Consider the following 25,140-nt stretch of genomic DNA (forward strand, 5'->3'; position numbering starts at 1 on the left):
CTCAACCAACGTAATCCCTCGAGCAGGGATCTTTGAACTTTATTGGTGTCTCAGGTTGATACAGGTGTGATATTGTAAAAGTCCTTCGATATGTATAGATTATCGGTTTTTCTGCCGTTGATATCGTAACATATCAGCCGTAAGCGACAATGTGAACCTTTTTGGCGAGTAAGTGTAGCAAACGAGCATAACAGCTTCACGTGTTTTGAGCAGCTGATATTTTACAATATCTACACGCAAAAAATCCGATAATCTGTTTATCGTGCAAACTAGTATTTCTCCTTTCCCGTTTTATATAGACAGTGTTGCGTTTGATAACGTCTCCTACCACATTGTGATGTCGCCCACACATTTTGACGTCTCATAGCCGTGATACGAGAATTAAGGAGTGACTGAGCTCCAATACATTATTAAAAAAAAGACTTGCATTTATAATGAATAATTTACTAGTAGAAGTAGAGCTAGACAATAAGTAAACTTAATATTTCCTTGTTTTTTTTTTATAAAATAAACGAACATTGAATAAGTGCAGTTTGCAGTTTAAAGAAATTACGAAGGAACATTTCAAACTGCATTTAGCTTTCTGATGAAATCAGAGAACATTTTAATTTTTTTGCATGTAGTAACATCTTTTTCGCATATAACATCACGTTCTTCATCAGGAACATATTTGTTGTTAGTTTGTCCCCATTCCTTTTCAAATAGATTCAAACGCGGTAATAAAAATACCGGAAGCTTACCCGCTAGAGCAGATTTCTCAAGCAGGTCATATATTTTCAATGCTAGTACAATAGAGTTGTAAAGAACTGACATATGTGGATAGGGCAGATCATGCAGGATTCTTGATTCGGAATCTACTGTGTGGAATAAACAATTTTTCAACATGTAGCTAGATATTTCATCACTGGCGATGAATGTAACATTCCGACTCGGATTATTTCCGTCAAACGTATCAGCCATTTCAATCATCTGCTTTCTTTCATATTTTATTTTTGGACACACAAAGTTACTTTTCATAATTTTTGCTAAGGAATAACTTTGACGTATCCACTTTGGAAAAGAACGCATTAACTGAAGTTCCAACGGAGCGCAAGATATTCTGAAGAAAATATTAGTATCGACTTCTTCAAACTCTTCCTCGTCGTCCTCTGGATGTTGACATAACATCAAGAAATTTTCTTGTAAAACTCTTTCAGAAACAATGTTATTTGCGGTCAAATTAGCACCTATCGGACGCCAGTTCATTACTCGAATTGCGGGTACAATATCTATACTGGCATGTATTCCTTTGTAATTTTCGCCAATAATGAAAAGTCTAAAATTGATTGTAGGAGTGTTTAACTTATTATGTATTGAAAAACCATCCACGAAAACTTCATCATAAATCCATGTTGATGGATTTGTTAAAACACTTTTGACTAACACAAAGAAATCATCTCGTAATATTTTGCAGTTAAGAAACTTCTCCTGATCAAAGTAATATTGAAAATCCTCTTTTATAACATCGTTATTAATATGTCTGACATTGTGAAATCCTTTGTTGAAATGATTTCCTTGTCTAGTCTGATCTGGTGTACAAATCTGAGAGAATTTATCGAGAATTAGAAGAAAATCAAATTCATCGGGGTCGTCAACCTTTGTTCCTTCGTATGTGCTGCCAGAACGGAAAAGTGAACATTTGAATCTTTTGTCAAGATAACCAACCTGGTTTGCAATATGGCGAGTAATTGAGAAAACTAGCGATTCTATCCACCGGGCTTCATCTACAGCTTGAGGTAAACCCACTCCTTGAAATTCTAGAACATGACTGTAGTACTTCTCTATATCTTTTGGGAGGTCAAAGTGTTCTCTCAGATTTGAAATACTTTGGTATTCGGTATAACCAATTGACCAGTTGAGATTTATCCAGGAAGAGTCATAACCAAGTGCATTAGTGGAGTATGGTCGTTCAAATGATCCTCTATTCATAGATTTTTCCAGTAATTCTGATGTATCCCAACATTTCCAGAACAGGGCAATGTCGTGTGGTGTTCGACCAGACCGATCGCGCTTATAAACATCGGCTCCATTTCTTATTAAAACGTCCACCTCTCGAATTCTGTTTTCCCATGCAGCGTAATGCAGAGCAGTGCTTCCAAATTTATCGGTTTTGTTAACCCGACATCCTTTATTTATAAGATACTGGCATATCCGTGGATCACAGGCAGGAAAAGTTGCTACTATCAGGGTACGTCTGCACTGATCAGTCAAATTTAAGTCTGCACCACTTTCAACCAAAAGCTTCACTACCCTAAGTTTCCGAGCAAAGAAAAGAGCTGTTCTTCCAAAAACATCTCTAATGTTTACATGCGCTCCACGTTTGATCAAATATTTGAGAATTGCTATCTTTTCATTTTGCTCTAAAGGTGAATGTGAGGTTAAATGGAGAAGTGTGTGGCCAAATTTCTCTTGCGTATTGATGTTCTGAATAAACATGATGAAATGTTTGACAAGTTTTACGTTAACGATTCCGCGAATAATGTAGAAAGACACAGGTATATGACCATCGTTATTTTGTTGATTCATAATAATGGTCAATTGCTCTTTGGGGATAAGATACAATTTTTCATCCAATAAATGAAACATAAATCTTTCTGATGTATCAATACCTGCTCGACAACGTAGAAAACTATGTATAAAATTCTCTCTAAATTTGTTTTGTATTGTTACATTTATACCTTTGATTTTAAGCAGCTCTGGTATGAAAAGTTCACTGTTGATCCCTCGACTTGCAAAGTGCAAAATAGTTTCTCCTTCTTCCGTTTTGGTATTTATATTAAAGCCTTTCTTTATAGCAAGTTTTATAGCTTTAACGACGTGGTGGATATTGTCGCCTTCAAACTCGGATGAAGCAGCAACTAGAAAATGTAGTGGGGTGGCTCCGTCCTCGTCAGGTTCATTTACTGGTGGATTTAAACATTTCAACATTGCTACAACTTTGTCAACATTGGCTTCCAAACAAGCGTAATGCAAAGGTGTTTTTTCAGTAATGTCTTTGCAGTACATGTTAGCACCGGCCTTGAGGACCTCTTTAAATACTGTGAAGGATGTTTCACTGACTGCGGCAAGATGTAAAGCCGTGTCTCCGTCAGAATCTGGTAAATTTACATTTGCCTTATTTTGAATCAATGTTTTAACGCAGTGAATGTCATCATTGGTTATAGCAATTTGCAAAGGAGAGATAAAATCCCTACATGGTCCGTCAACAGAAACGGGATTGAACCGTAGAAGTTTTTCAACCGTTTTGTTAGATTTAAACTGAACGGCTGCTAAAAGAGGGTCTTTCCAAGGCATTATATTGGTAAGTGTTTTTGTTGTTCTGTCAAACTAGTAAGTAAATGTAGTGATTTTCCCATAATTATGTATTTTAAAATGCATCTTTACATTGTCGTTAATGTGTAATATACACTCTGGTTGGTTTACAGTCGATTTGTGTGCCGTATTTCATCTGAAATTAGAAACAATGATAACGAATTACAAATATAATGTGATTTTTCTACAATCTGGTACGAAATATGTGGTAGTCGTAGTAGTTTTTATCTCGTCTTGTATATGCAAGAAATACTGATTTTGTCACTTGGCTTACAGAAAACATTTACTGTTGTTTACAATCAATCTATCAGTTGTAACTTTTCAAACAAATAAATGTTGAGCTTAAGTTAATTCAACTTCTTTAATACTCTGAAGGTAACCTGCTTCTTTATATTTTGGAATATTTAAGCCGAAGAGTGAACTTAAGATATAGGAACTTGCACAATCATGCAGCTTTAACTTCATACTCTCCATCGTTGAGGGTTGACGCCAAATACAGAAATAGATTGTCATGCCCTTGATGTATAAAATCTACATGGACGTTCAAATGCTGATATTGGAATATAAAGTAAGGGATTATTTCAATATCAGCAGACTAAGCACGTTGAATAAAAGATTCAGGGCAAATGTGGCAGCGACCGAACGACACTCAAAAATATAGCTACAGGTAATTTAAACATATTTTCTGGTCTAAATAAACAATAGGAGTGTCACTATAGGTTCCTTTACAATCGAGAAATGTCTCTACAATATGTGAATAGAAAGCCTATCAAAGATAGGCTTTAACATTAAATTTAAAGAGCAACATATCATTCAAATGTGCTCTAAGAACCACTGATGATATTATTGCGCTTCCTCTGAGTAATTACAAGCATTTTTGTACGACATTATCTAGTATGTGTTTACTTGTATCTACGTAATTTTTGTCTGTTATACCTATATCATACACCAGTTCGTCTTCTGAACAGATTTGTTCTACTTTTTGTTTGAACTTTTAGTCATTTCCTATATCGAAATTGAATAAAGCTGAGTTGAGTACTAAACTACATCCTCACCCCACCCACCCACCAAAAATAAAACAAATCAAAACAAGTCAAAACAAAACAAAACAAAACAAAACACATGCTAAAGAACAACACCGTTGATTTTGTGATGTGTGTAGATCTATTGAGTCAAACCCTCTGGATAAAAATACAAATAATACAAACATCATTTTAAAAGACTATGAAAGGTTAATCTTTTATAGTTTTATTTGGGGTTAGTCATTAATTCATATTTTTGTAAGCAGTTAACCATTATCAATATAAAAATAAGAAGGTGTGGTATGATTGCCAATGAGACAACTCTCCACCAGAGACCAAATGACGAAGAAGTTAGTTATTATATACGCCACCGCAGGGACTTCAACAATGAGCAAACCAATACCGCACAGCAACCTACAAAAGGCCCCGAAATGACAATAGAAAACAATTCAAACGAGAAAACTAACGGCCGGATTTATGTACAAAACAATAAACTAAAAACAAATATGATACACAGTAACAAACGACAACCACTGGATTACAGGCAAATACAGATTGTGACGGGATTAAACATGTTAGCGGTTGCCCAATCCTCCCTATTGATCTGGGACAGTGGTGGAACATGTTTTCCAATGTTTTCCTTTTAAACCACATCCTTCGATTGGCCCATGAAAGTACCATTTAAATTCGGGTGCGGGAAAGAAGAGCTCCTTGTCGTTGGTCGCTGTCTGCTATATTCGTTTTTCTTCATTGTTGAAGCATCAATCAAGTCGGTTGTGTTATCTTTTGAATTGTTTCATACTAGTATAGTGTCATACGGTGGCCTTTTATAGATGACTATACGATAAGAGTATTGCTCATTCTTGTAGACTGAACGGTGAAGTGTAATTGTTCACGCCGTTGTCATTTATTCTTTATGGATAGTTGTATCATTGACATTTCCTTATTATTATACACAAAACATCTGTTGCTATCAATCCGCTTCTTTACGGATTATTTTGTTTGGAATTCTACTGGGTCTGGAGATATTAATCGATCTCCTTTCCGTAAACTCATGGAAGTGTCTATGGCCTAAACATATACCAAACAAATGATAATAAAAGACTGCATGTTTAAAACTCTGTACTACAAACGTGTTTACTTAAAAATCTCTTAATAAATGTTTTCTTTTTTTTGCTAGCAGTGGGTCTCATGCATTTGCTTTGTGTTCAGATTATATTTGTAGTTGATTCATTATTTGTGAGTTTTTAGATATAGTGAATTTATCATGACAGAGTCAAGTTGTTTTTTCCTGTCACTTTTATAGTCAGGTTAACATTAAGACTCAGTGATAGATGCAGGCCATCGGCGTGCCGCCCATTTTTTTGGATCTGAAAAATAGCAGTTTTTTTGTAAAAAAAATCGTAAAAAAAGATCGCAGTGCTACGCTCGCCGCGATTTCTACCCTTACGGACAATTAAGCCACCTATCCTTGGACCCTGGAGGACACACCCTAATACTTTAGGATGGTAGGTCTTTAAAACATTTATGGTCCCCATTGTCAATGGGGATGTGAATTTTGTAATGGTATGACTTAAAATTATTTCCGCAATGAGAACCCCTCCTTATAGAACAGGTAATATTTTGTCGTATCATTCCCTGAAATTCTATTTATATATGTTCTGAATGTCCTGAATAGTCTAATAGATAAAAGATTTAACTGCATCCCGAACACCTGTGTTTACAACTAATGTAAATGTACTCACTCAAACGGTGCAATTCATCAGATTAAGGCGTGTAGTGTCGCAAGTTTGATCAGGGGGATTTCCATACGGAAGTTTATTATTAATAATAGTGTAATTTTAAGTTGAATTTAAATGATTTTTAATCTTTACGTAGGTGATCTATTTTAAGATTATCGAGATATGAAAAAAATAAAAATAACTCTCTATAGACGTGGTGAGTCCGAAGCGCTTTTCTTGTTTTACCTTCATTGGGAACCCACAAACTTGAAAGTCAAAGATGTATAAATACTTGAAGAGGAAAATAACCTAATGATGCTGGATGTATAAATTCGGTCTGTCTTGAAACGGTGTATCGATGTGTGTGCCACGGTAGAACTTGAATAAAGATACTTGGCCTAAGACCGTAGATTCGCCTTCGATGTTTTTAATGGTATTTTTGTTGTTGTTCGATTACTGTAAAAATTGGGTATTCCACACATTTCTTTTATGTATATACACGTAGATGAAAATAACACTTTATAATTTTTGTACGCCTAAAGCGCTTTTCTGTATTTGTATTTACCAGGAACGCTCAAACAAAAACATGTGATAGCCAGCTCAGTAGGGATGTATAAATACACAGACACTCTAGGGTCCAATATATTAACATGTGATAGCCTGGGATGTATAAATACACAGACACTCTAGGACCCTATATATATATATATATATATATAAATAGCCAAATTATTCTAAGGTCAACTTTGCTTGAGGGCGTTTCCTAGCAGTTCCTTAATTTACCAACGGGGAATTTCACTGACTACTGAGCTTTTTGCACCCTCGGGGACTTACAGTCTATCAGCAGTGGTACAGGTATCAACCCAATGATAGTTAACAAAAATAACACTTTGTAAATTTCGTGCGTACAAAGCGATTTTCTGGTTTTACCTTTACCAGGAACGCTCAATCCCAAACATGTCGAAGCCAGAGATGTATACATACGAAGGAAACGTTAGGAGCTATGTATGACCAAAGACATAAAAAAAAAATAAGCCAAATTCATAAACGGTCAACTTTACTTGGGGGAGTCGGAACATTAGTTTCTTAAAGATTTCTAGATTTATTAACGGAGAATTTTAGAGAGGTATATATTATAAATTTATCAGTGCCAAAGAACTGCCATCTAACATCTAGTAACACCACTCTTCTTTTCTCATTCCTTCCTGCAATCGAAGAGAAGCCAGCTGTAGATACTCTCAATTCTTACAAGTTTAAAATGTTTGCTTTTATGTTTCAAGAGCAAAAATGAAATTGGTCAATAGTTCTGAAAGAATTTCTCTGGTGGTCATGTTTTTATTGATATCAATCCATCCAGCTTATATTTGTTTGAAGAGAGCCTGCTCTACCTTTCTCCTAAGTTTACTAACCCATAAATAATGCCAGAAATATACAAACCATTAAGCTTGCCGGATCGACGAAGGACACATAGTGTTAGCTAAAGTATTTTAAGGAGCCAGCTATTGTTCTTTGAGCATTGCATCGAATCGTTTACCCTGTCTTCGTTTGGCGTATGCTTTATTTGTCAAGGAATTAAAAGTATCTATCCAACGTACTCTCCTCTTCCTGTAGCAGTCGAAATTTCCCGTTCATCGTCGTAGTCGACCTACTTTACAGAACCTATGAATTATCGTCCTGACTTATAGTATTCATGACAAGTCATGTTTGCCACTAGACGTTAAGCCATCAACAATCAATTGTTTTGTTTTGGCCTAAATGTCCTATATAACACAATGTAATACATACAATTAATGAATTATGACCCTCGATTTCAGTTAATTCTTAAAAAAAATATACCAGACGCCATGATTTAACAACAGCATAACTAAGCCAAAAAGAAAGCTTAGTTAGATGGTCCTCATTTGCTGCAACTCATTTAAAGTTTTCTATAATGAAAAAATGGTATTATATGCTAGATATACTTTATACTGGAAATGTGATTAGGTGATTAAAACTGTAAATGTTCTCCTTGACAACACTTTTGTACATTTCGGCAATAAAGTTAATCGATCCGGTTGTAGGTATTCGATAAAATAAAGCTGTAAAATTTATTTCAAATATTACAGTTTGTCCTCCTCTTTTCTAACTTTTTTTATTAAGATATGTCGTTTTTAATCTTCAGTTTCTAGGAAATTGACGTTTATGATAAATAAAATACGTTGTGATAAGCTTCGTGAACGAGACTGCAAAAAGTTATAGTGTCAATATTTGATATGCATGGATATAGCTTTTTCTCTGTTTAAAGAAGTCTTTTTAAAAGTTTCATGCCTTACATATTTTTAGAATAATTGAAATATTTGAAGAAACGATCATGACAATGGCCTGCTTTAGTTTTTTATGTAGCGATTTGTAGACCGTTGTTTGTCTTTTCGGTGTTTTGTCATGATTTTGTGGATCTCTCTTCGACTTACGAGTTATGATTCTCCCTTTGTTATCATCTGCCTCTTATTTGTCGAGCCTGCGAGACATAGCGATCTTAGATTCCGCCGTCGGCGTTAACATCTAGGTTCAGTCTGTGGTTAAAGTTTTTTTAGACATCAATTTGTCAAAACTACATGGAATTTTATGAAATTTGGACAAAATCTTGTTTATGACCAAAATACAGTATCCAGGGCAAAATTTTGAAAATATCTATTTTTCATTTTTCCGTATTTTACTGATAAATGGAAATTTTAGTCGGAGGTTTAAGTTTTTCAGTCATCAAGCCTTCATGGAATTTTAGGAAATTTTGACAGAAGCTTAAGTTCTGACCAAAATACAGTATCCAGGGCAAAGTTTTGAAAATATTTATTTATTACAGATAAATGGACTTAGTTTTTTTTTTTACATTTAACAAATAGAAGCTTTTTTTATGATTAAGAGATAATTTCTTAAACAAATTTTTTAAAATATATATATTTTTTTCATTTTCAGTATTTTTCTGATAGATGAGCTTAGTTTTTTTACAGTTATTTTTTTGATATGATAAATTTGTAAACCTTCATGGATTGTTATGAAACTTGGACAGAATCTAATCTTCAATACCATGAAATAGCATCTAAAGAAAAAGTTTGATTTTTTTTTAAATTCTGTATCTAACTGATAAATGGACTCACTTTTTAAGTCAACATTTCACTTTTACACTGACAGCAACAATCGCAGGCGAGACGAATTTTTATGTGTTATCTTCGAGACATTTTTATTGCGGACCGTGTCCTAATTATTCATAAATGAGTCGAGAAGTTGTGAATTAGTTTGAAAGAGACTTCCAAAGATCGACCATCAACACATGATTCTTGAAACATTACCAAAGGCAGCTACAGAGGAGGATCATGGCTTGAAACGGACTCTCGGCACCCAGCTTTTCGTGTTAATATTATCTTTTTGACTACATAGACTTAATGATTGGGGTCATAAGAGAGACATATATAGTTCTAGTATCAGAGACTTAGTGATTGTTATAGTAGAGACATGTTTAGTTTTAGTATCAGAGACTTAATGATTGGGGTCATATGAGAGACATATTTAGTTCTAGTATCAGAGACTTAATGATTAGGGTCATAGGAGAGACATATATAGTTCTAGTATCAGAGACTTGGTGATTGTTATAGTAGAGACATATATAGTTCTAGTTTCAGAGACTTAGTGATTGTTATAGTAAAGTCATATTTAGTTCTAGTATCAGAGACTTATTGATTGTTATAGCAGAGACACATTTAGTTCTAGTATCAGAGACTTAGTGATTGTTATAGTAGAGACATATTTAGTTCTAATAATAGAGACTTAGTGATTGTTATAGTAGAGTCATATTTAGTTCTAGTATCAGAGACTAAGTGATTGTGGTTATAGCAGAGACATATTTAGTTCTAGTATCAAAGACTTAGTGATTGTGGTTATAGCAGAGACATATTTATTTCTAGTATCAGAGACTTAGTGATTGTGGTTATAGCAGAGACATATTTAGTTCTAGTATCAGAGTCTTAGGGATTGTGGTTATAGCAGAGACATGTTTAGTGCAATTATCAGTTACCGCTTACCTATTGATTAAGTTGGCTTGTTTGTTAGTTCAACCATGCGTTTTTTTATTGACTATTAAAAATATTAAAAAAATAAAATGGCCAAACAGGTATTTTGTATTTTGGATAAACCTGTCAAAATTTTGGGTTATCAGTGCTCTTCAACTTTGTACCTATTTTGCCTTTTTACTTTTTTTAATTCAAGCGTCACTGATGAGTCTTTTGTAGATGAAACACGCGTCTGGTGTACAAAATGTGAGTCCTGTTATCTATGATGAGTTTATTTACAACCACTGGGTTGATGCCCTTGTGGCTGCAGGTTTCCTTCATGAGTGTATCACCAACCCAGTAGTCCGCACTTCTGTGTTGACATGAATTATCATTGATATGGTCATAACTATAAATTAACTGTTTACAAAACTTTGAATTTTTCGAAATGCTAAGGATCTTCTACCTCAGGAATGGATTACCTTAGCTGTATTTTGGCAAAAACTTTCGGAATTTGGGGTCGTCAATGCTCTTCAACTTCGTTCTTGATTTGACCTTTTGAACTTTTTTTTATTGGAGCGTCACTGATGAGTCTTTTGTAGATGAAACGCGCGTCTGGCGTACGACATTTTAATCCTGTTATCTATGATGAGTTTATCTCATGCTTTGATTGGCAAATGACAATTAATTAATACTTAATTATCAAAAAGTAGAAAGCACATTTCGCATCTGTCAGGAGCCTACTGCCTGTTTGACGATACTTTGAGGGTTTTCCCTTGTTTCCGATTACAAGAATCACTTCATATTTAAGCAGCAGATTGGCAGGGATGATATTTTATCATGATTTTCAGACACTTACTTCCGGTTTTGCAATTGGTCCATGGACACAGTTATCGTCCTTCGGTTTTCGTCGTCTACAAATATAGTCCCTAGTGTGAACAGTGTATAACTTGCATTTTTTTTTTGATACACTTTCCCAATTTATTTCTTGATATTTTATGCATGAAATATTAAGTAAGGGGATGAAATTACATGTTAAAAAAATTTGGGTGCTGAATCTTAATGTTAAGTAGTGATTTGGTCCAGTTAAAAAAGGTCAAAAATTAGAATGTCTGAAGCTGTCAAACTGAATTTTAGCCCCCTTAACACAGAATTGTCAATATTTTGAGTTAGAGCTGGTAGAAGTTTCTATAATTTTGATATTATTTGTATCAATAGTAGTACACTACACTGTAAAAATCTTTTTGAGATAGAGCAGGTGCGATTTTTTTAATTTGAATTTATTGTCTAAAAGAAATGCACTACGAAATAACTGTGTTCTCGGGCCAATTATACTATGAATTGTTAGTATGTTTGAGTAAAACACGAGAATCATGAGTAATGTTCATGTCATGGTGAAGACTTAACTTCATTGTAATTTGTACATATGCTGTGGGTATACAGTTTTGTTCGAAGAAGCTCTAATGACAACGCTGACTAAAGAACAGACAGAAGCTAATGAAGAGAGAAGTCCATTTTGCATTGCAACTGTAGGTAAAATTATAACTGGGTGTATTGGCTAATTGGCCAAATTTTAAAAGTAATCGGTTATCATGACTAGCATAAATGAATCTATTTATAAACTTGTAGTTTGGATAATTATACATTTTTTCAACATCTTATCGCAGTTATTACCAGTCTTTATTCTGGTCCTCAATCTGCTTACCGGATTTTTATGATTTACATTCACCTTTATTCAAAAAATTGTACAAAGATAGAGATCATTATTTAGCACAGTTTTCCAAAACGAACTTCAATAGATTTAATTATAATGGACCAATCAGACAAGACCTGATTTTTCTTGTGATATATTGAAGGAATCCAAAATAACCATAGAAAAATTTTTCTCTAATGAGAAAGGTAAATATTCTAGAAATACTTACTGGAGGTATGGTGAGATGATTGAAGCGGTTAATTTTCTCCTTGATAACATGTACGTTTCGGCAATAAAGTGTATCGACAGGTTGTAGGTATTCATATGGGCACCAATTGCGACTCTTTAATAGACTTTGATCTTGTACTGTTATGAATCACAGTTTATGACCAAACTTAGTAAAGACCCGTCTAAATTACATTTCATTGATAAATTCAACAACACTTATCGTTATCTTGATATATTTTTTCGTTAAATAATCAAGAATTTTCTAAATATACTGACGAAATTTACCCTAAGGAACTTACGTTGAATAAATCAAACATAAACGGTAATAACTGTCCTGTCCTAGATTTTAGATATTTCTGTTTTACACAGGAAACTCTACACTAAAATTTACGACAAAAGGGACGATTTTTCTTTCTCTATTGTTAATTTTCCTTTTTTGGATGGTTATGTTCCTTTGGCACCATCTTACGGTATTTATATATCATTCGTTCGCTATGACCGTGGCTGTAGTGACATTTGGGGTTTCAACGAACGTAATCTATGTATTTCTGGTAAACTATTAAGTCAGGGATTTCGTTACCACAAATTCTTCCATAGATACAAAGATTTGGATTGTAAGTTTTGGTGTACCTTTAGAAAACTTATTTTAAACGGGAGAGCACATCCTAATTTTTACGGAGATGTTGGTTACCGAGCCCAGAAATTTAGATACGATCCGTGTAAACTAATCGATCTTTTAAATAAACTTAATTATTCTTAAAGGTTACCAATTCAACACTGTAATTGGATCTTTCAATATTGTTTTTTGGTATAAATATTGATTTTGTTATCAGTAAATTAAAACCAAACTAATATTATTGTTTTATCTCTATTTTACGAATTTTTCCTTTGATCTTGCTGACTGATAATATCCGTTCTCAGCGGAGTCGAGTGATATGAAAACGGAGACGAGTGATATGAAAATTATTGCTAGAAACTCAGGGCACACGTGCCATTGTCAAGGAAATTAACAACGTCTTCATAGGTAAAAATAGCGATAAACAGATTATCATTGGTCATCTCAACTCGATTGCTTTTCTCGCTTTTTGCCGTACCGGCTCAAGCGAGAAAATCAATCTCCTTGAGATAACCAACGATAATCTATAAATATACATATACATATGCACATTCACGGTTCTACAATCTGTCGATATCTGTATTTTGGCTTTGCACAAGGTCATGTTTTTCTCTTACTGTTAATGACGTCTTTAAACTAAATCCATTGGATGATGGATGTGTACTAATTGATACTTTACAGTCGGAAAGCTGACCCCGGTTTGACCCCATTTCTTAAAGCAACAATGGAAGTCATGTGATTACCATATAAGGGCATTTTTTTACCAAAAAAAGTGAAGCCCGTTTTTTGGAATTTGTAGTTTTTTGCATGAATTAAAACTAATTTGCTTTTAAGTGAACATTCTTGAGTATACAAGAAATATATTGATCCACTCAATTATGGATTAAACTAATTTTTTCTCTCAAAATGTGTCTTCAAAGTCTAGGTGTTGACCAAAAAAATCGGTCACTGGAAATTAAAATCGTAATTTTCTTTCTTAACTTCTCGGGAAGCTATGCTGAATTTAAATTATGTTATGTAACATAACTTTGACTATGATATGTCAAATTTGTGCCACTTAATACGCTGTAATACGCAAATGTGCCACTTCGATGTGTCGATATTTCTGACGAAGCGAGGCCGATATATAGTAATTTACGAGTTACGTCCCTTTGTTTGACACTCTCATGATCAAACTATTATTATATTAAGCACCATAAGCTGTCATTTACATGAGGATATTATTAAAATAATTTTATTGAATATATTTTGATACTAAAGACATGTGCAAAAAAATTAGCGAAACACATTTTATCACTTTTCAGAACTCAGTCTCAGTGAACATATGTGACATAATATTATTATTCCAAGAGTTAATTTAATATTTATATTTTGCTAAGTATTTATACTGCTGTAACCAAATTATTTCAACACAGAAATAAATTTCTACTTTAATCATACAAGGGGTAGCCAAAATATTCATGAATAATGGATCAAGACAGGATTAAAATGATCAAATACAGGAACTCCTTTTCATTACTGATACTAGTCCAAATAATTATGACGTCTTGAAAGGCTATTATATTTTTTTCTTTGACGCCTTACATCGACGACGTCAAAGAAAAAAATATAATAGCCTTTCAAGACGTCATAATTATTTGGACTATACTGATACCTGATCCTACCTTTTTCATTTAAACTTAAACGAGACCATAATGAAAGTATTCTGAATGTAAATTCTTCATTATTTGAAATAAAAGGAAATTAGTTTGTAATTCTTGTATGAACAAACTAAATATAACAATAAATTTTGTCTCACTGATTCCATGCAGATTCTAATGAATGGACTCAAATTATAAAAAAAAACACTAAACCAATAAATAAATGGTTCTAATCATGAACTTGGAAATAGATAAGAACAAAAAAGACTGGGTATTATATTTTTCTTCTTCTATTTAATTTTTTTTTAACAATTATGCATTTTTATATTTATATAAAAGTATTTCAGAGCAGATTCTGAGTGCAAAGTCAACAATATTATGTTTTAGATCACAAGTCATAAGTAAGTCACACTTCATGTCAGTATGAACATGCTTTAAATAAGAGTGATTAAAATGCTAGTCTGAAAGAGATTCATTTACCTTTGCCTTTGGCAGTTTTGCAGGATTACTTCATGATCATCACAATTTTTTTTATAATATTATAAACGATGAATGAGTTTTGGTTAAGGTTGTGTAAAGACAGTATACGATTTGCTTACCTTGTTTTAGTTAAGTCAAACAATTCACTGACTTAAAGAGAATAATTAATCCAGTCAAATATTCACAGCTGAACTCGTCATTGCTTTTTCAAACAAACACACTAAATGTGTGTACATTGTGTAAAGATGCAAGTTGACATCGATGTGTAAGATAAAAAAAACTACAATGTCAAAAAATGTCTTTCGTTTGGAATTTAGTTCGAACGGGGTTTCCTAAGGGGTGATAGAACGTTAGACTTGATTTTTGTTTAACTTTGAGATACTTATTATTAATTTTTTATATAGTTTGTATATTCTTTGTTTATCTGGAAAAAAAAGAAGAAAAAAATAACAGACAATTTTGCATAATTCTTAAACGACGATCAAAGGCATTACGTTATTTTTAAAAGACGGACAATTTATAACATGTTTAAGTATTATTTTCTTTGATAATAAGACCCATGCTTGAAAAATCGAAAGAAATCTATGTCTGACCCTAATGGCAAGTAAGAAACAGAAAAAAGAAAAAATTCCAAATTGGCGCCAAATTATTTTTTCCGCGAAATTAACTCAATTTCAGAATGGCGGGTTTTAATATCAGTCCCATTGTTGTCTTAAGAAAGTAGCAACAACGGTCGTTTCTAAGGGCTTGCTTTCCGACTGTTTAGTCTTAGATACATTATTTTGTTTTATTGGTTGTTACTGGCTTTGAACTAGCTGTCAATAACTGCGAGTACTCTCAGATCTGTACTTAGTGTCTTTTTTGTTGTAGGGATGTATATATAAACCCTGCCACGTCCGGTCTGTGTCTTTGTTACTTGTTTTTCTGCCTTGTAACGATCTGATGAGTTAAGCCCTTTTCAAACTGATTTTTATATCATTATATTCTAGGTTGTACTGTTACACCACTGTCCCGCTAACATGTTTAACCCCGCCACATTCTACATGTGCCTGTCCCAAGTCAGGAGCCTGTAATTCTGACAGTGGTTGTCGTTTGTTGTTGTATATCATATTTTGTATTTCGTTAATTTTTTTACATAAATTAGGCCGTTAGTTTTCTAGTTTGAATTGTTTTACATTTGTCATTTCGGGGCCTTTTATAGCTGACTATGAGGTATGGGTTTACCTATTGATGAAAGCCGTACGGTGACTTATAGTTGTTAACTTCTGTGTCATTTGGTCTCTGTTGGAGAGTTGTCTCATTGGCAATTATACCACACCTTCTTATTTTTATATATGCAATTTTAACACTATTTAAAAAAAAAGTTTTATGCAATTAATGGTCATTAAACGTGTATCAGTACCAATCTTAGACTCGAAATGTAATGGCTTCGCAGCTTATCCTCATTTAATTAGTCAGTGACGTGAAAAACTGACAGCTGATAGTTATAAGGGCAAAAAAAAAATAACAAATAAACAAACAAATAAACAAACAAATAAGGAGTAATTTTAAATTCTGTAAAAAAATGCATTTGCTGAAGGTATCATAAAGCAACAATTGTTACCAACAGGGTAATTTACCTTTTATATTTTAAATTAGAAAAAAAATATAAATAAAAGTCTGCCTTAATATTTTAATAATAGCATTTCTATTATAAAGGATTTGTTAGTATTTTAACCCGCAATGGATCATTAATTTTTTGATTAAAGTACTTGTAAATGTGTTCAAATAAAGGATATTTACATACAAGGTTTTTCCCTTACAGATAATGGTCAATACAAAGTTCAACGTTGGTTGATAACGTTTAATTTTGTCAGTTTTTATGGACTTTCCCTTTTTTTAATTCACCTTGGAGTTTGGTATTTTTGTTCTACTTTGTAACTTACAAAATTGGGAATGTTGATTTAAAAGTAGACGACTAGCTGTCTTTTCGTGTTCCTTTAGATTGAATTCTAACGTAAATGTTAAGATATTTACAGTATTAACACAGAGCAAAAGCTCTCAACATTATTTGTCACTTATTATTGATAATATGGACCAAGCTTAAACTCTTACAAGCCATGATACTGATTCAATTCTAACGTAAGTGAACTAGATACATTTACGTGCAGTCCTTAAGAAAGAAATTCAGGGAGCTGTAATAAGGGCCCACCACGAAGTTGGTAAAGCACTATAGTAATCAGTCTCACTGCCTATCTGTCCCTCGGCACTTGTGTTGAATGACAAGTCAACGATTTAATTATTTTTTGCACAGTGCTTATATCTGAAAAAGGACGGTCCTCACTCTATTTTTTGTGAAATTGTAGTTACAAAAAATAACAAATGATTTTCAAAAGTGACTGTAAAAACCTACTTTTAGAGGAGAGGCGGAAGATACCAAAGATATATGTAGACTCATAAGTAGAAGACAAAGAGATATGTAGACTCATAAGAAGAAGACAAAGATATATGCAGACTCATAAGTAGAAGACAAAGATATATGTATGCAGACTCATAAGTAGAAGACAAGGCTTTATGCAGACTCATAAGTAGAAGACAAAGATATATGTAGACTCATAATTGAAGACAAAGATGTATGCAGAATCTTAAGTAGAAGGCAAAGGTATATGTAGACTCATAAGTAGAAGACAAAAATATATGCAGACTCATAAGTAGAAGACAAACAAAGAGATATGTAGACTCATAAGTAGAAGACAAAGAGATATGTAGACTCCTAAGTAGAAGACAAAGATACATGCAGACACATAAGTAGAAGACAAAGATATATGCTGACTCATAAGTAGAAGACAAAGATATATGTATGCAGACTCATAAGTAGAAGACAAAGATATATGTAGACTCATAATTGAAGACAAAGATGTATTCAGACTCATAAGTAGAAGACAAAGATATATGTAGACTCATAATTGAAGACAAAGATGTATGCAGACTCATAAGTAGAAGACAAAGATATATGTAGACTCATAAGTAGAAGACAAAGAGATATGTAGACTCATAAGTAGAAGGCAAAGAGATATGTAGATTCATAAGTAGAAGACAAAGATATATGGAGACTCATAAGTAGAAGACAAAGATATATGCAGATTTATAAGTAGAAGACAAGGATATATGCAGACTCATAATTAGAAGACAAAGATATATGTAGACTCATAATTGAAGACAAAGATTTATGCAGACTCATAAGTAGAAAACAAAGATATATGCAGACTCATAAGTAGAAGACTAAGAGATATGTAGACTCATAAGAAGAAGACAAAGAGATATGTAGACTCATAAGTAGAAGACAAAGAGATATGTAGACTCCTAAGTAGAAGACAAAGATACATGCAGACACATAAGTAGAAGACAAAGATATATGCAGACTCATAAGTAGAAGACAAAGATATATGTAGACTCATAAGTAGAAGACAAAGATATATGTAGACTCATAAGAAGAAGACAAAGATTTATGCAGACTCATAAGTAGAAAACAAAGATATATGCAGACTCATAAGTAGAAGACTAAGAGATATGTAGACTCATAAGAAGAAGACAAAGAGATATGTAGACTCATAAGTAGAAGACAAAGAGATATGTAGATTCATAAGTAGAAGACAAAGATATATGCAGACTCATAAGTAGAACACAAATATATATATATGCAGACTCATAAGTAGAAGACAAGGATATATGCAGACTCATAAGTAGAAGACAAAGATATATGTATGCAGACTCATAAGTAGAAGACAAGGATATATGCAGACTCATAAGTAGAAGACAAAGATATATGTAGACTCATAATTGAAGACAAAGATATATGTAGACTCATAAGTAGAAGACAAAGATATATGTAGACTCATAATTGAAGATAAAGATATATGTAGACTCATAAGTAGAAGACAAAGATATATTCAGATTCTTAAGTAAAGGACAAAGATATATGTAGACTCATAAGTAGAAAACAAAGATATATGCAGACTCATAAGTAGAAGAATAAGAGATAAGAGGGATGTATAAATACACAGACACGCATAGCCAAGGATGTATAAATACACAGACACTCTAGGGCCCTATATATATACATATGTGATAGCCTGGGATGTATAAATATACAGACACTCTAGGACCCTATATATATATATATATAAATAGCCAAATTATCCTAAGGTCAACTTTGCTTGAGGGCGTTTCCTAGCAGTTCCTTAATTTACCAACGGGGAATTTCACTGACTACTGAGCTGTTTGCACCCTCGGGGACTTACAGTCTATCAGCAGTGGTACAGGTATCAACCCAATGATAGTTAACAAAAATAACACTTTGTAAATTTCGTGCGTCCGAAGCAATTTTCTGGTTTTACCTTTACCATGAACACTCAATCCCAAACATGTGAAAGCAAGAGATGTATACATACGAAGGAAACGTTAGGAGCTATGTATGACCAAAGACATAAAAATAAAATAAGCCAAATTCATAAACGGTCAACTTTACTTGGGGGAGTCGGAACATTAGTTTCTTAAAGATTTCTAGATTTATTAACGGAGAATTTTAGAGAGGTATATATTATAAATTTATCAGTGCCAAAGAATTGCCATCTAACATCTAGTAACACTCTTCTTTTCTCATTCCTTCCTGCAATCGAAGAGAAGCCAGCTGTAGATACTCTCAATTCTTACAAGTTTAAAATGTTTGCTTTTATGTTTCAAGAGCAAAAATGAAAATTGGTCAATAGTTCTGAAAGAATTTCTCTGGTGGTCATGTTTTTATTGATATCAATCCATCCAGCTTATATTTGTTTGAAGAGAGCCTGCTCTACATTTCTCCTAAGTTCACTAACCCATAAATAATGCCAGAAATATACAAACCATTAAGCTTGCCGGATCGACGAAGGACACATAGTGTTAGCTAAAGTGTTTTAAGGAGCCAGCTATTGTTCTTTGAGCATTGCATCAAATCGTTTACCCTGTCTTCGTTTGGCGTATGCTTTATTTGTCAAGGAATTAAAAGTATCTATCCAACGTACTCTCCTCTTCCTGTGGCAGTCGAAATTTCCCATTCATCGTCCGAGTCTACTTACTTTACAGAACCTATGAATTATCGTCCTGACTTATAGTATTCATGACAAGTCATGTTTGCCACTAGACGTTAAGCCATCAACAATCAATTGTTTTGTTTTGGCCTAAATGTCCTATATAACACAATGTGATACATACAATTAATGAATTATGACCCTCAATTTCAGTTAATTCTTAAAAAAAATATACCAGACGCCATGATTTAACAACAGCATAACTAAGCCAAAAAGAAAGCTTAGTTAGATGGTCCTCATTTGCTGCAACTCATTTAAAATTTTCTATAATGAAAAAAAGGTATTATATGCTAGATATACTTTATACTGGAAATGTGATTAGGTGATTCAAACTGTAAATGTTCTCCTTGATAACACTTTTGTACATTTCGGCAATAAAGTTAATCGATCCGGTTGTAGGTATTCGATAAAATAAAGCTGTAAAATTGATTTCAAATATTTGTCCTCTTTTCTAATTTTTTTTATAAAGATATGTCGTTTTTAATCTTTAGTTTCTAGGAAATTGACGTTTATGATAAATAAAATACGTTGTGATAAGCTTCGTGAACGAGACTGCAAAAAGGTATAGTGTCAATATTTGCATGGATATAGCTTTTTCTCTGTTTAAAGAAGTCTTTTTAAAAGTTTCATGCCTTACATGTTTTTAGAATAATTGAAATATTTGAAGAAACGATCATGACAATGGCCTGCTTTAGTTTTTTATGTAGCGATTTGTAGACCGTTGTTTGTCTTTTCGGTGTTTTGTCATGATTTTGTGGATCTCTCTTCGACTTACGAGTTATGATTCTCCCTTTGTTATCATCTGCCTCTTATTTGTCGAGCCTGCGAGATTTATTTCGCGAAAGCAAGACATAGCGATCGGCGTCAACATCTAGGTTCAGTCTGTGGTTAAAGTTTTTTTAGACATCAATTTGTGAAACCTACATGGAATTTTATGAAATTTGGACAAAAGCTTGTTTATGACCAAAATACAGTATCCAGGGCAAAATTTTGAAAATATCTATTTTTCATTTTTCCGTATTTTACTGATAAATGGAAATTTTAGTCGGAGGTTTAAGTTTTTCAGTCATCAAGCCTTCATGGAATTTTAGGAAATTTTAACAGAAGCTTAAGTTCTGACCAAAATACAGTATCCAGGGCAAAGTTTTGAAAATATTTATTTATTACTGATAAATGGACTTAGTCTTTTTTTTACATTTAACAAATAGAAGCTTTTTTTTTATGATCAAGAGATAATTTCTTAAGCAAACTTTTGAAAATATATATATATTTTTTTCATTTTCAGTATTTTTCTGATAGATGAGCTTAGTTTGTTTACAGTTATCATTTACAGACAGTCTGGGATTAAACTTTTTTGACATGATAAATTTGTAAATCTTCATGGAGTAGAGACATATTTAGTTCTAGTATCAGAGACTTAGTGATTTTTATAGAAGAGTCATATTTAGTTCTAGTATCAAAGACTTAGTGATTGTGGTTATAGCAGAGACATATTTATTTCTAGTATCAGAGACTTAGTGGTTGTGGTTATAGCAGAGACATATTTAGTTCTAGTATCAGAGTCTTAGGGATTGTGGTTATAGCAGAGACATATTTAGTACAATTATCAGTTACAGCTTACCTATTGGGTAAGTTGGCTTGTTTGTTAGTTCAACCATGCGTTTTTTATTGACTATGAAAAATAATAAAATAATAAAATGGCCAAACAGGTATTTTGCATTTTGGCAAAACCCTGTCGGAATTTTGGGTCATCAATGCTCTTCAACTTTGTACCTACATGTATTTTGCCTTTTTACTTTTTTTTAATTCAAGCGTCACTGATGAGTCTTTTGTAGATGAAACACGCGTCTGGTGTACAAAATTTGAGTCCTGTTATCTATGATGAGTTTATTTACAACCACTGGGTTGATGCCCTTGCTGCTGGAGGTTTCCTTCATGAGTGTATCACCAGCCCAGTAGTCCGCACTTCTGTGTTGACATGAATTATCATTGATATGGTCATAACTATAAATTAACTGTTTACAAAACTTTGAATTTTTCGAAATGCTAAGGATCTTCTACCTCAGGAATGGATTACCTTAGCTGTATTTTGGCAAAAACTTTCGGAATTTGGGGTCGTCAATGCTCTTCAACTTCGTTCTTGATTTGACCTTTTGAACTGTTTTTTATTGGAGCGTCACTGATGAGTCTTTTGTAGATGAAACGCGCGTCTGGCGTACGACATTTTAATCCTGTTATCTATGATGAGTTTATCCCATGCTTTGATTGGCAAATGACAATTAATTAATACTTGATTATCAAAAAGTAGAAAGCACTTTTCGCATCGGTCAGGAGCCTAATGCCTGTTTGACGATACTTTGAGAGGGTTTTCCCTTGTTTCCGATTACAAGAATCACTTCATATTTAAGCAGCAGATTGGCAGGGATGATATTTTATCATGATTTTCAGACACTTACTTCCGGTTTTGCAATTATACTATGAATTGTTAGTATGTTTGAGTAAAGCACGAGAATCATGATTAATGTTCATGTCATGGTGCAGACTTAACTTCATTGTACTGTACTTTGTACATATGCTGTGGGTATACAGTTTTGTTCGAAGAAGCTCTAATGACAACGCTGACTAAAGAACAGAAAGAAGCTAATGAAGAGAGAAGTCCATTTTGCATTGCAATTGTAGGTAAAATTATAAATGGGTGTATTGGCTAATTGGCCAAATTTTAAAAGTAATCGATTATTATGACTAGCATAAATGAATCTATTTATAAACTTGTAGTTTGGATAATTATACATTTTTTCAACATCTTATAGCAGTTATTACCAGTCTTTATTCTGGTCCTCCATCTGTTTATCGGATTTTTATGATTTAAATTCACCTTTATTCAAAAAAATTGCACAAAGATAGAGATAATTATTTAGCACAGTTTTCCAAAACTAACTTCAATAGATTTAATTATAATGGACCAATCAGACAAGACCTGATTTTTCTTGTGATATATATTGAAGGAATCCAAAATCACCATAGATATACAAATCTGGAAAACGTAAGGGGAGATAAAAAAAAATCTTCTCTAATGAGAAAGGTAAATATTCTAGAAATACTTACTGGAGGTATGATGAGATGATTGAAGCGGTTAATTTTTTCCTTGATAAAATGTACGTTTCGGCAATAAAGTGTATCGACAGGTTGTAGGTATTCCTATGGGCACCAATTGCGACCCTTTAAAAGACTTGATCTTGTACTGTTATGAATCATAGTTTATGACCAAACTTAGTAAAGACCCGTCTAAATAACATTTCATTGATAAATTCAACAACACTTATCGTTATCTTGATATATTTTTTCGTTAAATAATTAAGAATTTTCTAAATATACTGACGAAATTTACCCAAAGGAATAAATCAAACATAAACGGTAATAACTGTCCTGTCCTAGATTTTAGATATTTCTGTTTTACACAGGAAACTCTACACTAAAATTTACGACAAAACGGACGATTTTTCTTTCTCTATTGTTAATTTTCCTTTTTTGGATGGTTATGTTCCTTTGGCACCATCTTACGGTGTTTATATATCATTCGTTCGCAATGACCGTGGCTGTAGTGACGTTTTGGGTTTCAATGAACGTAATCTATGTATTTCTGGTAAACTATTAAGTCACCACAAATTACTTAAAACCTTTACTAAATTCTTCCATAGATACAAAGATTTGGATTGTAAGTTTTGGTGTACCTTTAGAAAACTTATTTTAAAAGGGATAGCACATCCTAATTTTTACGGAGATGTTGGTTACCGAGCCCGGAAATTTAGAAACGATCCTCTAAATAAACTTAATTATTCTAAAAGGTTACCAATTCAACACTGTAATTGGATCATTCAATATTGTTTTTTTGGTATAAATATTGATTTTGTTATCAGTAAATTAAAACCAAACTAATATTATTGTTATATACATATGCACATACATGGTTCTACAATCTGTCGATACCTGTATTTTGGCATTGCACAAGGTCATGTTTTTTTCTTACTGTTAATGACGTCTTAACACTAAATCCATTGGATGATGGATGTGTATACTAATTGATACTTTTGTCTTAATTACATGATTTTGTTTTATTTAAGGAATGACTGTAATATTTTTTCTGTCTATGAAGTAATAACATCAAAAATGTGGTGCACACTGAATAACGCGCGTGGTTGTCGTTTGTTGCTGTATATCATATTTTGTATTTCGTTCATTTTTTTACATAAATTAGGCCGTTAGTTTTCTAGTTTGAATTGTTTTACATATGTCATTTCGGGGCCTTTTATAGCTGACTATGCGGTATAGGTTTTAATTATTGATGAATGCCGTACGGTGACCTATAGTTGTTAACTTCTGTGTCATTTGGTCTCTGTTGGAGAATTGTCTCATTGGCAATTATACCACATCTTCTTATTTTTATATATGCAATTTTAACACTATTTAAAAAACAATGTTTTATGCAATTAATGGTCATAAAACGTGTATCAGTACCAATCTTAGACTCGAAATGTAATAATTTAGCAGCTTATCCTCATTTAATTATTCAGTGACGTGAAAAACTGAAAGCTGATAGTCATAAGGGCAAAACAAAAATAAATAAGGAGTAATTTTAAATTCTTTAAAAAAATGCATTTGCTCAAGGTATCTTAAGGCAACAATTGTTACCAACAGGGTAATTTACCTTTTATATTTTAAATTAGAAAAAAAAATATAAATAAAAGTCTGCCTTAATATTTTAATAATAGCATTTCTATTATAAAGGATTTGTAAGTATTTTAACCCGCAATGGATCATTAATTTTTTGATTAAAGTACTTGTAAATGTGTTCAAATAAAGGATATTTACATACAAGGTTTTTTCCCTTACAGATAATGGTCAATACAAAGTTCAACGTTGGTTGATAACGATTAATTTTGTCAGTTTTTATGGACTATCCCTTTTTTTAATTCACCTTGGAGTTTGGTATTTTTGTTCTACTTTGTCACTTACAAAAGTGGAAATTTTGATTTAAAAGTAGACGACTAGCTGTCTATTCGTGTTCCTTTAGATTGAATTCTAACGTAAATAAAAAGGTTCATATATGTATACATGAAACAAATTATTCTGTTTAAACAGGATACAATGTTAAGATATTTACAGTATTAACACAGAGCAAAAGCTCTCAACATTATTTGTCAATTATTATTGATAATATGGACCAAGCTTAAACTCTTCCAAGCCATGATATTGATTCAATTC

General features: G+C 32.9%; 1 protein-coding gene across 1 annotated transcript; it reads right to left on the reverse strand.

Moving 5' to 3' along the window:
* Positions 1-410: 410 nt before the first annotated feature.
* Positions 411-6,210, reverse strand: LOC127733992 (alpha-latrotoxin-Lg1a-like). Its single transcript, XM_052243486.1, has 2 exons — positions 6,119-6,210; positions 411-3,487 (listed from the first exon to the last, which is right to left on the reverse strand). Exon 2 carries the CDS (start codon positions 3,331-3,333, stop codon positions 565-567), a length of 2,769 nt encoding a protein of 922 aa, XP_052099446.1. The 5' UTR covers positions 3,334-3,487; positions 6,119-6,210; the 3' UTR covers positions 411-564.
* Positions 6,211-25,140: the final 18,930 nt, after the last annotated feature.

This window comes from Mytilus californianus, unplaced genomic scaffold (genome assembly GCF_021869535.1).
Source record: "Mytilus californianus isolate M0D057914Y unplaced genomic scaffold, xbMytCali1.0.p SCAF_3, whole genome shotgun sequence".
NCBI classification, from domain to species: Eukaryota; Metazoa; Mollusca; class Bivalvia; order Mytilida; family Mytilidae; genus Mytilus; species Mytilus californianus.